We start from the raw sequence: 16612 nt of genomic DNA, 5'->3' as shown, positions 1-16612 counted from the left end.
ACGGAACGGAGCAGGTAAGTATATGCGTTTAGGGTGAGAGATGTTTGTGTGTGCGTTTGTGCAAAATAATGTTACCACCTATCTTTTAAACTAATGATCCGATTTTTATAGCACTACCCGTGCTTAGGGAAACCCACAAAGAGATTTTTTTTAAATCGAAAAAAAATATGTCTCGGACGGGACCTGACAAGAACAGCGGGTTCAAGTCCCGTCCGACAGAGAAATTTTTCGATTTTAAAATTCTTCTCTTGTAAAAATTGTTTGAAAAAGGGCGATTCAGACACCTTTCCTTTGTTTCATTCCATTAATTTGCGTGTAATTTATCAAAAGTCTCGTGAATTAATTTCGTTCTGCTTGGAGTCGCAGGTTTAGAAGGAAGTTCGGAAGAGCCGACAACATGGAGGGACGAAATATAATATTTATTATCGAATTAGCGCGGGTGGGTGGCTATCGAAAAGGGATTACAACCGATCTTGAAGTTCATTATTACTGCTCAACAACTTCACAGATAAATTCCATATAAAACTGAGAATTTAGACAGCGAGTACGATGCGGAAGAATTTTGATTTGCAGGCACTGTAAGTAAGACAGATGGACCGATATTAGTTCCCGAAACCTTTGAACCTTGCCATGAAAGAGGCGCCCTCCCTGATCGGGCAGCCTGCCAACCCCCGCCACCCCACCTGTGGATACGGCTTTCTGCTTTTCAAACGAAAAACCTGAAAACAAAAGAATAATTTGTGCTGCTTTAACAGCTATATTTTATAATGTATTCCTTTTTCAAAGGCCTTTTCTTATTAAAAATATACTTACTTACTCGCCAGTTTATGTATTCGATGGGTATAAGTATATATGGATCAAAGCGTTTATTTCTAGACTCTAGTTAGGTAAGTAATCTATATTTCTTCTATTACTCCTTAGTAGTTCTTCTAGTACTTACTGAGTACAGGGTCTTTTTGTAAAACACTGCCAATAAATGCGATCCATAGATAAGATTGATTGATTGTTTTCGTGATGCGGTAGATGCGAGCCGTTGGTCCCGGTTACTACTTACTGATGTAAGTTAGTAGTCGTTACAAAAGCCATGTCAGGGGTCTTTAGCGGCTCAATCGTAACCCTGACACGGGTTGATGGGTTGGTAATCTACCTCACAACCCATACGATAGAAGAAGAATGCGTTGCAAAAATACAATACTTATGTATAAGTAGAACCCTTGCCCAGGGATACGGGTAAAGACCTCAACGATTGCAGAGGCGGAGATGGGAGCCATCGGTACGACAATGCAGAACGGAAGGGGCAAATCACAGGGACTGTAACCTGTGACAGAGGGCAGCAGTAAATGTCAGTACTAATCAGATGCGGAGGACAGGAGTCCTTATGATGCTTTGAAATAGACTACTCTAGGCGCTATCCCACTCGCGTCAGATAGAGTACGGCCGGTCGGAAGGCAAAAGGGATACCACTGCCCATTTTCCCCTGAAAATGTAGCATGGAGAATGCTACACCGAAATGATCGCGGCTCTTAAATTAATGATAATGAAGTATAATAGAAGTACCTACAGTCTCATTTTGTTAAACTAAGTGTCCACAAGAGTATCTAGCATTGCGCCGCGTCTCCCCACTGGCAATTTAATACAATTCAGCACAGACAGACAATTGACACGGCGAGAAAATTTATGCAGATCCATCTCGTACTCGTATTACCACAATTGATGCTGTATGTTTTGAATTGGATAAATAATAATAAAAATACCACATAGAGAATTTTATTTGCACCCGTTCGCTGCGATGCTGATCGTGTTACTATATATTTATTTACATTTCACTACTTTACAATGCAGAAGCGCCATTGCGCCGTGAATCTTTCAATATAAACAATAATATAATTAGACATAATATTAAAGTTATAATTTATAATTAGACATAAAATGTAATTTTTTTAACGCTTTTAAAAAAAAATTAGCACGCGACATTTTGGAAAGGTAGTTTAAACCCGTTTGATATTTAAATTTAATAGTAAGAAAGTGACAGTGAGTGAAATGGCATTAAGTTTTGTTAACTGGTTAAGAAAAACCCTTTTTTATTATTGTTTTCACAACTGGTTTTTAAACAAGAATACGAAGTGTTCATTCATAACTGACAATCACAAATAGTTAAGAAACGAATAATTATGATTATGTTTTTATAACTAGCTACAGTCAGCAAACGACTTATGTGAACGATGAAATTAATTTTAGTTTTAACCTAGTTTATCCTTTTTCTCATGTAAGTGACTTTGTATTGTCTTAAGTGAGAATAAATAATCTTTAAACCTAAGTTAAGTGTAAACAATATAAAAACATATTTAATTTGCACACATCATTCAACATCTCGCAGAACCTCAAACACCATAACACTTTACAGTACTGAACTGTTGATGCAATCAACTTATATAATAACATAGGTGCTTACATACATAACATAAATACTGCGAGTTGCAAGTGCGCACGACTGTATTCCAAATTTAGCCCTAAAAGTTCAGTGGTGAAATTATGAACCATTAGTTGTCATAATTATAAAATTTATGTTTTTGTAGGTGTTTTTGGTCTACTACAGAAACGACATGCAAGAAACTGATTGGACTTTTGCAGCTAATAGTACATCATCAACATATCTCATCGAGCTTTCTATTAGACCAACGCGATAGGTGTTAGTGAAAACTGCACTTAAAATAAACTCAAGTGCAAGTACGATAATGGCTTGCTAAGAGAACGGCTTGTTGAATGTCCTTTTATGACATAAACGAATTCTATAATATATAAATACTTAATGTTAACATCGTTAATATCAGTATGTACTAACTATAAGTCTTTGATATTTAGAAGTTAACATTTGACATGTAAAATTTAAACATTTTATGAATAAATGAGTATGAGTATTACATGATACCGGGGTTCGACACCGGTCCTCCCTGGTTAATTAAAATATTTATTGGAATAAATCAATTGAACATCGCCTCATCTCAAAGGTTTACCGTTTTCCAAACCATCAACTGTGAAAGGATCTTAAGACGAATTAGACATTTTGCTGACGGGATCTAACTATTATTTTCTCAGCAATTGACATTGAATCTTATAAAAGCGATATTTGGTTTGGTTTTAGCCGAGTTGCAAACGATTATGAAAAACGAGTGTCATTTGTCTAAGGTCCCTGATTCAATATTTTTATTTAATATACTAATTTAGTATTTTTTTGCCGTAATACTTTACCGGCCTTGATATAATGTTATTAAAATCAACGCGTCTCTCAACCACAACCGGTACCTACTTGACTGTAATCATAATCATAATTTGATGATAGGAGGAGTCCCTGTTAAAAATAGTTTCTAAACATACATACCTACCTACATATTATAATACAAAAACAACAAACAGCAATAATAATTTGTCAAACAACAAAAAGAAATAGAAAAGCATCTCTAAGACATCTACCAGGCGGTCGATCGAGTATCTAGATTTTTGGTAGTTGCTATGCGAAAACGCTACATTTTAGATAAATGCTGCGTCACGTTAAGCGACTTGGAAATCTCGCTCCAGCTAAAAGTTTTTAATTTTCCAAAGAATTCGGGAAGTTGAGATTGTTTTCCCTGATCAAAGAGTTCTGAGGGTCGAGGGTGGGGACGGGATAGGCGGGGCATCCGAGCATCCGAGCAGCAACAGGTCGCGCTCCAGCAGAGATCGATAGGGAGGCTGGCGCATGCGCGCTGCATTCTCCAGACACCATGCGCTCTCTGCTCCTCTTCACGCTGTCATTCCTCGCACCAGGTATGTCAAAACAAACTAATCAACACCATAATCATCGCCAAAACTCTTCTTTCACCATATAATCACAAGTGCTGTTGATAGTTTTCATAAATATAGGTATAGCCAACGATGAATCCTTAAATCATAGCTGTCAAATCGTTGTCTATGGTCAGGTCCTTTGTAATATTATTGTGCTTTTCGAGCTTAAAGTTGAAATTACATACAAGCATGCACAGACTCATCTTTTTGATTCTAAAGAAAGATTTTAGCGCACCCGTTTATATTTAGGCAGCGAAATGTTGTCGAAACAATATCGAGCTCATTGACATTACGTGTGATGGTCAGCCGCATTAGTCTACTCACACGCTGCCTAGTGTTAATTACGGCTGTTAAAACATTCAGACGGGCGTTAACGAGGTTAACCAATTCTATCGATTTCATTTTATGTAATATGTATCGTAATGGAGCTCGAAAGTCACTTCTGTAGGGAACTGGAAGTAAAACGAAAGAATACATTCTGCTGCTTATCATCCCAGCACTATCCATATGAGCTATAAAGCTACTAAGGGCACCATAGTGATTCACAACCATCTTATTATTATTTTTTTTTTTGACGTTGGGAAATGCGTTACGCATACCACGCCGCCCGGGGGGGGGGGGACCATCTTATTAATTAAATGAGGGACTTTCCAGGGTACGCTCCCCAATAACAACTTACTTTAACTTACTTTTTTTTTTGAGACTTTTTGTAATTATTTCTTTTTATTTTGGTGCAATAAAGTGTATTTGTATTGTATTGTATTGTAACAATATAGATGGCGTTGTACAGATTTAACGTGATAATCACCTATTTTGTCATTGCTCGGGTACATAATTATTCAAAAATATAATGTAATGGCAGAAGCATATATAAAAATAATTGTTGCTTGATATTTGGATCCGATAAGGTATAGAATTATGTTGCTACCTATTGGTTTTCTTTATTTTGATTAGAATAATAATGTGTTGTGCCTGGGTGTAACAAGGGTCATCAATTATACCCAAAACCAAAGATAAAAGATGCATAATATCTCTTATCCCTGAAATTAGAAGGATAAATGAAGGCAATTCAGTACAGCACCATCTATAGTGGAAAGTCCTGGAGAGTCTCTCATAGGCATCGCGTTCAAATTGTCTTCTAATGTCTTATGTCTCTGGCTACATGACGATTAAAGAAGTGAGTTACGCCAATATCATCATCTCAGGGCTTTACACTTTTAACAGACTATTAAAATAGAGTTCTTGTAGCAATGTTTAATAAGTGTGGTTGTAGTCTGATGCTAGACTGGCAGTTGGCGTCCGCACGACTAGCAATTCATCTGAGAGTCGTTACGTTAGAGTCACAGTTGGTGAAGCGACGATTTCCTTCCTTACGTTTGCCGATATCATCTTGCCGAAATTTGGGAGTGTAGCTATGTGGTTGGATGTTTCAGAGTCGGAATGCGACCTCCTCCGAGACAGCGTGCATGTGACGTCAGCGGCAGCGCGGCCCAACAACGAGCTGTGGTGCTACAAGTGCCATGCTGATGTACCAGAAGACGACTGCGCGAACCTACGCCAGAACAGCTCCGCGCTTATACATAAATGCCATAATGATCGACGGATGTGCATGGTAGGTTGAAAGAATAAGGTACTTTGTTATTCCCTTGGAAAAATGAAATACTGCTAGTTTATTGTACTCTTTATATATACTAGCAGGAGGTACTCTTTCTTACCAAGACAAAGCCACATGCAAAGCGAAAGTATTTTTTGATTTTCTCTACTCGAGTATCCCATCTTCAAAAAAGTATACCAAGGTAACTCCATCGGTTAACTTTTCACCCTTCAACCAACTGCATAACATAAGCTCACGACTATATCCGAATTGGGGTAGTAATACATCCATCGCAAAATGAACTAAGTACCCATACCTCACCGCCCGCTGAACTGATTTAGACGAAATTTGGGACCTATAGAGGCAATTTGACAGCTAGAGACGGAAGGACATAGTTTTTTATCTCGGAAATCACCTTTTAAGGGGATGAAAAGTGGGGTGGAAAAACAAATTACGTGCCGCGCGCGAAAACCGATGTTTACACACACGTAGTTGAGGACAGATGGTCAGTTACTTACCTATAACAATAGCGAAGTATTTACTAGATCTTAATTTTTCAGGTGAAGCGGTTCTCTTACACGACGTCGACGGAAAACTCGACAACTAGCCTCAAAATGTGGGCTCTGGAGCGCAACTGCACGAAGCACTGCGAGCCGGGTTGCATCGTCATCGGCGAGAGGACGAAACTATACGCCTGCACGTCCTGCTGCACTGGCTCGCTCTGCAACTTCGGCTCCGACGCCACAAGGCTCGTCACCAGCCTCCTACCACTCCTCATCGCCACCATCATCACCTTATGATCCATTTAAGCTACTTTAGAAGCGTAACAGAGCTCTGACCAATGACGATTCGATCGCACTTCCTATTTGATTCTAAAGAAAATAATTTATAGTTGATAGCGCGTGTGGTAGACCTGCTCCAAGCCTTATAGAGATAATAAAGCAGTTAATCTACCCCCAAGCTCATCATCATCACCATTGGCCTTATACGTCTATATCGGACGAATTAATCAAAGTCACTTTTTTTCATGACGCCAATACTAGAGCGTCTCAATGAACAAAGTTAAACTTCCAAACCTCGCTCGAGTTTCCTATATCAATTTTTCTCTCAAAATATCAATACAAGTATAAAATTTTACGCTCTTCGCTTCTAGAGGTAGAAATAGCAACTAGTATGATAAGTATGACTGAAAGTTGAGTGATAATGGGGATGTGGAATCAAATCAGTGTCAAATAGTTCTATCATGATATTTGTAAACTCTATTCACAGATAGAGATTACCACGTGTTACACTTATTATGGCAACTGGGAAATTGAACACCTGTTTGCCACCAGAAATGGCCAAATAGTTTTATTCCTTATTGCCGTTCATAGATTATAGGCAGAATAGAAGTTTCTTAATTGGTTTTAGGTATTCTGAATGCTGACACCTAAGTCATAATCTCATCATGTACCTACCCACTATATAACTCTGTCACATTAACATGCTTGACATTATCGTGGGACTTTGGGTTCAATTGTCAAACAAATTTCATGTGACATGGTACTAAAGTATACCTATGTAGGTAAAGAATATACCACCGGCAAAGAGATCTCTTATTATTCTCATATTTTCACTTAAATCGCTCAATCAAATTAATAATTCTTTTTTTCAGTTATTTAGAGTAATATTCTGCCGTTGTAGTAGCTGTAGGTCCAACGTTTTTTGTTAGGCTGACTCACATAAGATTAATACCTACCTAGGTAGTACCTACTTTAAATAAATTACTTACTTATTATTTATTATTCTTCAAAAATAATAGTTAACATTCAGAATTCAATGTTTTTATCAAAATATGTAAGTACATCAAATAAATACTTAAATAAGTAATAAAATAATTCTAAAAATAATTCAGCGCAGTAATTATTTTGATTAGGTACATTTCCCTTTATTATTTAGCAGTTATTCTCATGATATTCCGCACAAAACCGCATGTAGGTTATCTTTAAGTAGTTTTCCTAAGAGGTTACTTCTAGCCGTGCGTTATTACTATATTACATAACATTACACACGACCATGCATGATTCAATCAAACTCAAAAACTATAATATTGCGTCATCATCTGTTTCTATCTTTGAAGATAAGTATTTTCTATGAGTAACTTAGGGCATCGCCTCTTCACTACTCTTGTTCTGCGCTGACCATGAGGGCACTTATTAGGTGGACGAATATATTGTGTAGAGCCATATATATCAATATGTAGAGCAGTGTTTTGTAGATAGATAAGTACTATGTACGCATATTACAGTAGATACGCACAATAACACACTCACACTAATAGTGAGGTGCCGTTCCCGGGTTCCCAAAGTGGGTACATTCCCGGCAGTTAAAAAGCGCAAAACCGAAAAAGATCTTTATTACCTAACCTTTCACAGATAAGACAAGAAAGAACAAATTGAAAAAGGAAAGCAGCCAGTGTCCTTACTATTAAAAAGTTTTTACAACGGAAACATTCCTACTTTGGGAGAATTCCCGGAACGACACATCACTGCAAACAAAACATACACAAACAACTAACATAACACACACATACCTACACTATATATAACACAAGAAAACACTACATGGTATTTTAACGTTTCTCAAAATATTGCCTACGATATCTACTTGCTCAATTAGGTTCTTATTGTTGAAAGTAGGTAAAGAAAGATTGCCTTCAATCACCTTGGTAAGCCAACGCTAGTCGTAAAATCTTCCACGACCAAAGCTGTAGGCGCTTGTATCTTACCTAGGTATTTATGGATATGACAGGATATGACTCATCATCAGACGATGAATCCTTTTTGAATCATAATACCTATCACCCGTTTTAGTACTTATTCAAAGTTACGACTATAACAACGATGACTTTAGGGGACATAAGTCGTTTTTTCAGTTGATACGGGTGAAAAATAATTAGCTTATCTTGGCATGGATACAACATTAGGTAGGTACCTAGGTATCTCGAGAACTGGGTCCGGCGTCGGACAATAGCCGCAAAAAAACAAATAGGTACCTACCTACTCGCTTTGTAATTTGACTAGGTATTTTTAGGGTTCCGTTGCTGAAAAGGAAGATATTATTTGACTCTGCATCACTTAAAGCAAGATTTATAACTTTATTACGAAAATATGCGATTTTTCCCGAAATGAATACATTTATTATTATTATTAGGTAGATACCTACCTACAGTGTTGCCGCGATAGCGACCAACTCCCGTAACATGCTCGCTATACGATAAATTAACTAAGTCTATTCAGTTTTGGGGACCTATGCTCCCGCTAGGAGATTAACAAACGTGATTCACGTCCACCAAAAAAAAATTTTTTTTTAGGTTTGCCAAGGCAAGTACACTTTTACATGCAACTTAACCTATAGGTACATAGGTAGGACCTACTATAGGTACAAATACTGGAGTAGTGATCGTCCCATTATAGGCTAAAACACAACTTCCTAATTTATTTACGCTACTAAGTACCTACGCCATATATGTAAAATCAAAAAGTGATAAATAGGTAGGTAGGTACCTACCTAAGGTAATTCGTGCAAACTTTAAAATTATTTTTCATACTGATTCAAAGACTGAGTGAGTTATATTTCCATCTATAGTTACCTAAATGTACTTCAAGTTAAAGTACCAGGGCGCCATAAGTGACGTAGAGCCTCAATGTAGATCTTATCTAGAGTTGATCAATTAGAGACACTTGCACAGGTGTGAGCCTCAGCTTCAGAAGTTGGTCTTCCACCCATGCCTCATTTACCTAAGCCATAAATTGTATTATGCCTGCTCTACCTCTCAGCTCAGTGGTAGAGCATGGCATTAAAAATAAAAATGCAGTTGTGCTATTGAACTAGATATAAAAACTTCAACTTAATAGTATACCTAATAATAGGGTTAAAATTGTATTTGACCTTAACACACATAGGTACTGTAGGTAGAGGTAGGTAACTAAGTGTAAAATAGAAAGACCTTTCTTATATTAAGTAATTTATTATGAATATACAATGCAGAGAAATAAATGCAAATCCTATTTTGCAATCTAAAACATAGCTATATAAATGTAAGACAAATGGAATGACCATTAGTTAACTTTTTAAACATTGTATGCTCTTTAACTGGGAAGGGATTACGCCGGAGGACATTATTTTAAACTTAAAAATATTGCATTATACCATTATAATTATTACAAAATTAGATTAGCAAAGTTGACCACAGTCAGAGATAATGATCTTCTTTGATGGCTTGCCAGACTGGGAACCAAAGGTTTCAATTTGCTTGACAACATCCATGCCCTCAACAACGTTGCCAAAGACAACATGCCTTCCATCCAGCCAAGATGTCTTCACAGTGGTGACAAAGAATTGAGAGCCGTTGGTGTTAGGGCCGGCATTAGCCATGGAGAGGACACCAGGGCCAGTGTGCTTCAGGCTGAAGTTCTCATCGCCGAACTTCTCGCCATAAATGGATTTGCCACCAGTGCCATTGTGGTTTGTAAAGTCACCTCCTTGAAGCATAAAGTTGGGGATCACACGGTGGAAGGTGGAGCCCTTGTAACCGAAGCCCTTCTCGCCAGTACACAACGCGCGGAAGTTTTCACAGGTCTTGGGGGTGACATCCGTTCTCAGCTGTAAATAACAAAAGTAGTAAGTTTTCAATTTTCATGTTAACTGACGGGAGGAATGCATACATTGCTTACATATTGCACCGGTACATTACGTTTTGTAAACCATCAAATAGCGTACATTATTAACTAAAGATATACTTGAGTCAAATTAACGTAATCTACAATGGCAATTCCCCGCACACAAGCGTCTCCATACTAGTCATAACGAATTGACCTTCATATAGGTGTAAGTAATCTCAGTCAGGCGAGAATTAATTATGACTACATAGACACACCTATATATAGAAACATTGATAATTAATACCCAAGAACAATACTAATGTTACCGCCTGACAATCACAATGATAACAATTACTAGCACCAGAAAACCGACTAAAAAGAAACATGATACTAGGTTACTATCAAGGTGCTAAGGACGCGAAGGCTTCGAGAAAAAGCGTGGCCGGTCGTTATCACGCCGGCCGGAATATCATCCGACGAAATGTTTCCTATAATTCTTACCTCAATAACAATTCTTCCAAGCGCCGAACCATCGGCAGTAACGTCCATAAAGACACGTGGCAAGACCATTTTGAAAGAATTACAAGAAAGGCTGATTTAATTTAAATCACCACAATGACGACGCGTCTCTCGTCAACGCTGAACGGAAATGAAATAAGTCATAGACATTTTTTTTTTTTTTTTTTTGTTTAATTTGCCCCGAGAAGGAGCAGGCAAAGGGACATAGCCATACAGCCTGGTCAGATGAAGTTTTTCTTCATGTATTATTTCTTGAATTTGTTTTCTTTGTCTTCAGTAAATTGTTTTCGAAGGCCGGAGCCATTTCTTTTGTTTAATTATTTGTCTTCATCCATTCTTCATTTTGTCAAATATCAGGAATAAAAGTCTTAAATCGGGTATAGAAGTCTTAAATCAGGAATAAGAGTCTTAAGTCAGGGATAGGAGTCTTAAATCAGGAATAAGAGTCTTAAATCAGGAATAAGCGTCTAAAATCAGGAGTAGTCTTAAATATCTTCAGTGGTTGATATTAAATAATTATAAATTGGGAGAAAACATTCTCTTTTCTTTAAAAGTTGCTGAAGGGAGCGCGGGATTTCTTCAGCAGTATGGTATATTTGCATGAGGTGATCAATGAATAGCAATCTTTGTAAGGAAAAACAACGACATTCAAAAAAGATGTGATCCAGAGTTTAAGTCATAGACAGACAAAGAAAACCAGCCAGCAGGGACGCCCTGTTTCCGAGAGAGGTTCAAAAACTATATTATGGCCGATATGTTTTCTTGAAAAATTACTAATACTAAAATCATAAGATATAAATTTATAGATTTATGACAAAGCTTATTAATTACAATTTTTTTTCTAAAGTAGAGGAATAACTTTTCCTCTGAAATCGACAAACAATGTTTTAAAAACTATTATTATGTATTTGTCTAAAAACACACAACGTCGATATGAAGATTGTTTTGTGAACTTACCCTTTACTCCCGCTATGTTGGTACTATTTACCTGCTTGTCACCTGCTAGGGCAACACTTTCTTAAACTTTGAAAGTGTGGTAGCACTGCAATTCTGTCATCTTTTCATAGCGTTTTGTGATTCCCGCTTATACGGTTGATAACTTTTCTCGAGATCGTAAAAAGTTTAAAATCACAAGTTAAATAGCCGCAAAATAGTATATTTTCGTGCTAAATTTGTGTTGTGCCGTGAAATGAGTGAGGAAAGTGTGTGTAATACCCCGCCTACTGCGGAAAACGAGGTTCAAGAACCTCCACAAACTCGCGAAGAAAATATAACTTCTTCCTCAAGTAACGACAGTGGGGACGCTGAATCGGATTCAGAAGGTCAGTCCTCACGTCGTCCAAACAAGAGATCCAAGCGTAAGTCAAATACTGAGGGTTACGATCCACGCGTTGATGCACTCATCACTCATGTAAGTCAACTTACAAATTATGTACAAAACTTTTTGCCGACGTCATTACCCGGCTCATCTGTACCTAATACAGTTAGTTCATCTGCTTCTAACGATTTTTTAACCAAACCGAATGCTGTACAACTTAATTTGGGGGAAATCCAGACTGTTACAGACAGCACAAAGGTCATTAAAAATGCATCTCAAAAGCGTGTGGACGAATTAATGCGATTACAACACTTTAATAGTGATGGTTGGAAAGAGGTGAAGTATTCTAAAGTCTTACAAACCTTTTTGGCCAAGCCGGGCTTTGTGGAACTAAAAATTAACAATGAACTTTGCCATCTAAATAAAGGCAAAGATTATCTTGCAACAACTGAAAGGACTATGGCAGGTCTTACTAATGGCTTACTAGAGCAGAAAGAAATCATCCGTGACAATTTACAAGAAATTGTTAATTGGGCTAACAACTCATCGGATGAGTTGAACCCAACTAATTTGTATGAAAAGATAATAAATTTATTTGGCCCGGCTTCTGCTCATTACAAAAATATGGAACAGATGTTACAGGTAGTTTGTGGAAAGAGGGCTGAATGCCTAGAAGTTAGACGGGAACGGATCATCTCTGAAGTAGGTAATAAAAACCTTCAAAACACATTGAGGAGATTACCTCCAAGTGCCGAACATCTATTTGACCAGAACACCCTCATTCCGGTTATACAGTCACTGGGAGGCACAAATTCCTGGTTAAATGTTCCATCTTACCTGAAAGAAAATAAACCATTTGCAAAGAAGAGACCATCTGAACCTTTTGCAACACCAGGTCAATCTCAAGTTAACAGGGCTCCACCTAATACTTCTGGCCATAGCAATAGCCAGGGTAAATACAAAAACTTCCCTAAGAAATTTAAAAAAGACACAAAAAATGATAATACTTCCTTTCGCGCCAAGGATAAAAACTCTAAAAAATGACTATCCACAACACATATTCAGGGGAGGTTGCTTACAGAATTATCTTCCAGTATGGAAAGCCTTAGGGGCCAACAAGTTTATTATAAAAATTATCTCGGGAGCTCGTATCCCTTTTTTAAACAGACCACCCCTGAATTACCCTACCTCGGACATGACAAGGTTGTACAGAACCAAAATAACACCGGATTTGACACGTATAATAAAAGAATTGAAGGACCAACAGGTTCTAGAGAAACCTGCACAAATAACACCAAGCTTCCTGTCAAAAATGTTCATAGCACCAAAGTCGAACGGCGGCCTGCGTCCAATCTTCGATCTGAGAGGTTTAAACAGGTTTGTGCATTCAAAACACTTCCAACTGATTCCTCATGCTTCAGTTCCAGAGTTCCTTCAGAAAGAAGATTGGATGGTCAAAATAGACATGTCGAATGCATACTTCCACGTACCAATAGCCGAAGCCCATCGCTGTTATCTCAGGTTAGTGTACAATGGAGAGCTTCTACAGATGTCATCCCTACCCTTCGGCCTAGCATCCGCACCTCGCACTTTTGCAGCATTGACGAACTGGATCGCGGAGATCCTACGTTCGAGAGGAATTCGAGTTCTAGTCTACCTAGACGATTTCCTCCTGGTCAATCAGGACCAGACCAAGTTGATCTCTCAAACTTCGGAAGTTGTGAGTCTCTTGGAATCCCTGGGATGGCAGATAAATTATCTAAAATCTATACTGAAACCAACACAGGAGATAGAGTATCTAGGGATCACTTGGAATACAAAGTTGAACACAATGTTTCTGTCAAAAGAAAAAATAAGAAAGTTAGGACAGTCCATAGCAAACAGATTAAACAAAACACATTGCAATTTAAAAAATATTCAAAAAATACTAGGTCAGTTAAACTTCGCCAACTTTGTTATTCCAAAGGGCCGCCTCCATTGTCGTTACCTTCAAATTTTTCTGAAACGTTTCAAATCCAATCAAAACTTGTTGCTGGTTTTACCCCCACAAGTACGGAACGACATGAAATGGTGGAGCAAGTCAATTCAGAACAAGTCGGACTTGCATCAATCCCCATACACCCACTTCCTGACTACCGATGCGTCGGACTCGGGTTGGGGAGCTCAGTTGAACGAGACCCTCTTATCGGAATCTTGGACAAAAGAACAGAGGAGGAAGCACTCGAACTGGAAAGAGCTGTTCGCAGTATATGCATCGATTCGGGATCAATTCCATCGTCTGCAGAATGCCCATATTCTAGTCCAGTCCGACAACCGAACTTTGGTGTCCTACATTCGGAAGGAAGGGGGAACGCACTCTTTGGATTTACTCAATCTGACATGCAAGTTGTTGAAGCTGACAGACAGGCTAAACATAACCCTGTCAGCACACTACCTCCCGGGGAGGTACAACTGCACTGCCGATCGCCTCTCACGAGCACGGCAGATATCGGAATGGCACCTGTTGCCCACTGCAACAAACCGATTATTTCATCGTTGGGGCACACCAGACGTCGATCTGTTCGCGTCTGCCGAAACAGCCGTGGTCAACAGGTACGTCTCGCTAGACTGCAAAGATCACTCAGCACTCTTCTCAAACGCCTTCAGTCAAGAGTGGGAATTTCAACTGGGCTGGATTTTCCCTCCACCCAATCTCATCCCTCGAGTTCTGGCCCATCTGAACAGCGCCAAGGGTCTGTACATTGTAATTACTCCTCTTTGGGAGAAAACATTTTGGTTGGCAGACTTGAGGTCACGAGCCTTAGAACCCCCTATAACGATAGAGAGGCTCTCGGAGTGCCTAGTGGACACTGCCACGAAACGTCCACCAGTACAAGTCGACCAACTGAACCTACAGGCTTGGTTAATTGGAGGTGGGGGGAACAAACTAGTAACTGGTCAGAATCCGAAAAGCAATTGTTACGTACCAGTTGGCGGCAATCCACAATGAGTACCTATTTTCCTGCAATTAAGCGGTGGTTAAAGTGGTGTGACGAGAATCGTGTTAGTAGCACAAATCCAGAAATTTGTCACATTTCCAGATTTCTAGCCTACCTACATCTGGTGGAGAAACTTGCATATAGCACGATTTTAGTCCATAAATCCGCAATATTTACATTTTGTAAAATTAGACGTGACCATGAATCTGATGACCATTTATTACTACGACAGATGATTAGAGCAATTTCTGCATCCCAACCTGTCAAAGCAAAATCGCCTGTTTGGGATGTCCAGATAGTATTTGATTGGTTAGTTATCCCATGCCCAAAAAATACATTATTTGAAATCTCACGGAGAACGGCAGCTATTCTACTATTGGCGTCGGGTAGGAGGGTACACGATCTTACGTTACTTTCAATATCCCAATCAAATATATTCATATCTGAAGATAAAATTACTCTGTGGCCTCTCTTTGGGTCAAAGACAGACACTGCTATCCACAGGCAGTCAGGATGGCAGCTCTTAAAACACCCTAATAAGCAAGTGTGCCCAGTTACTTGGATAAAACGTCTTATTGAAGCTTCTCAAAACAGAAGAAATGAGGTTGATAGACTGAAGCACCTATTTATTACTATAACTGGACAACCTCAACCAGCTTCTAGGACTGTTATTGGTGGTTGGATACGATCTGTACTAAAAGATGCAGGGATCACAGCATCACCAGGATCATTCAGATCAGCTGTGGCCTCAGCAAGCTGGGTTGAGAATCATCCCATTGATGACATACTATCACGAGGCAACTGGAAGAGTAAAGATACTTTTAAAAAATTCTATTGTAAAGAAATACAAAAGAAGAGTAATACATCTCATTTACTGTTTAATAATTTTGTGCCTGATTAACAATTTTTTAATTTGAATATTATTATGTGTTGATTGTTTCATAGAAACTTGTAAGTTACAATAAATATTATAACTTTTCACATAGCGTTTTGTGTTTGTCACCAGCAGATATCAAACAGGTCTTCATATCGACGTTGTGTGTTTTTAGACAAATACATAATATAATATTTTGAATTACAACAAAATAATTATTATGTATTGAAAGAAAAACACACAACGTCGCAGGAATATCTTCCTGGTGAAGGACTATGAAAAGATGACAGAATTGCAGTGCTACCACACTTTCAAAGTTTAAGAAAGTGTTGCCCTAGCAGGTGACAAGCAGGTAAATAGTACCAACATAGCGGGAGTAAAGGGTAAGTTCACAAAACAATCTTCATATCGACGTTGTGTGTTTTTCTTTCAATACATAATAATTATTTTGTTGTAATTCAAAATATTATATTATCAGGTTTTCGGACGTTCACCATAGACATAGACAAAGTTTTTTTTTATACGCTTAGGGCGTTTTCACACAGCACAGCACTACATCCGATCTGAGCATATCCGTCAAATGACTGATCCAAAGTGGTCATCAAAATAAGTAAGCTATTTTTGTTGTAAGCATATTTGTAGCCTTCTTAATTTAAATAATGAGTGGTATGTAAATAAAAATGTTCCCTCCTAAGCCCAACGTTGCCCTAGTTGCTAGTTGAATTTGAGAAATAAGCAATTTCATTGTTTTTATTCGATGGGCCTTTCAACTACACTGAAAAACACTTTTAAATATTAAGTAATTTATCCATTCGTTTCCTAGATTCTTTTCGTTTTTCTAAAATGTCTTTATTTTTATTTAAT

The 16612-nt window shown here is 38.2% G+C and overlaps 2 protein-coding genes across 2 annotated transcripts; one reads left to right on the top strand and one right to left on the bottom strand.

The window, feature by feature from the left end:
• The first annotated feature begins 3666 nt into the window (after window positions 1–3666).
• Window positions 3667–6987, top strand: LOC126369761 (uncharacterized). The gene is made up of 3 exons (XM_050014323.1): window positions 3667–3804; window positions 5256–5434; window positions 5977–6987. The coding sequence occupies exons 1-3, from the start codon at window positions 3762–3764 to the stop codon at window positions 6214–6216; spliced, it is 462 nt and encodes a 153-aa protein (XP_049870280.1). The 5' UTR covers window positions 3667–3761; the 3' UTR covers window positions 6217–6987.
• A 2434-nt stretch (window positions 6988–9421) lies between these two features.
• LOC126369906 (peptidyl-prolyl cis-trans isomerase-like) lies at window positions 9422–10718 on the bottom strand. Its single transcript, XM_050014509.1, has 2 exons — window positions 10561–10718; window positions 9422–10060 (listed from the first exon to the last, which is right to left on the bottom strand). The coding sequence occupies exons 1-2, from the start codon at window positions 10627–10629 to the stop codon at window positions 9632–9634; spliced, it is 498 nt and encodes a 165-aa protein (XP_049870466.1). The 5' UTR covers window positions 10630–10718; the 3' UTR covers window positions 9422–9631.
• Window positions 10719–16612: the final 5894 nt, after the last annotated feature.

The sequence above is a fragment of the Pectinophora gossypiella genome, chromosome 9, assembly GCF_024362695.1.
Source record: "Pectinophora gossypiella chromosome 9, ilPecGoss1.1, whole genome shotgun sequence".
Taxonomy (NCBI): Eukaryota; Metazoa; Arthropoda; class Insecta; order Lepidoptera; family Gelechiidae; genus Pectinophora; species Pectinophora gossypiella.
Note: the sequence above shows the minus strand (reverse complement) of the source record. Positions and strands in the feature narration are given on the sequence as shown.

What these genes read in the sequence shown, in the direction of transcription:
- LOC126369906 (XM_050014509.1), bottom strand. Translation starts at nt 10,629, where the DNA reads ATGGTCTTGCCACGTGTCTTTATGGACGTTACTGCCGATGGTTCGGCG. An exon ending in TTGGAAGAATTGTTATTGAG is followed by an intron (nt 10,061 to 10,560) that starts GTAAGAATTATA and finishes TGTTATTTACAG; the next exon opens with CTGAGAACGGATGTCACCCC.
- LOC126369761 (XM_050014323.1), top strand. Translation starts at nt 3,762, where the DNA reads ATGCGCTCTCTGCTCCTCTTCACGCTGTCATTCCTCGCACCAG. An exon ending in GCTGTCATTCCTCGCACCAG is followed by an intron (nt 3,805 to 5,255) that starts GTATGTCAAAAC and finishes TGGATGTTTCAG; the next exon opens with AGTCGGAATGCGACCTCCTC. An exon ending in ATGATCGACGGATGTGCATG is followed by an intron (nt 5,435 to 5,976) that starts GTAGGTTGAAAG and finishes TTAATTTTTCAG; the next exon opens with GTGAAGCGGTTCTCTTACAC.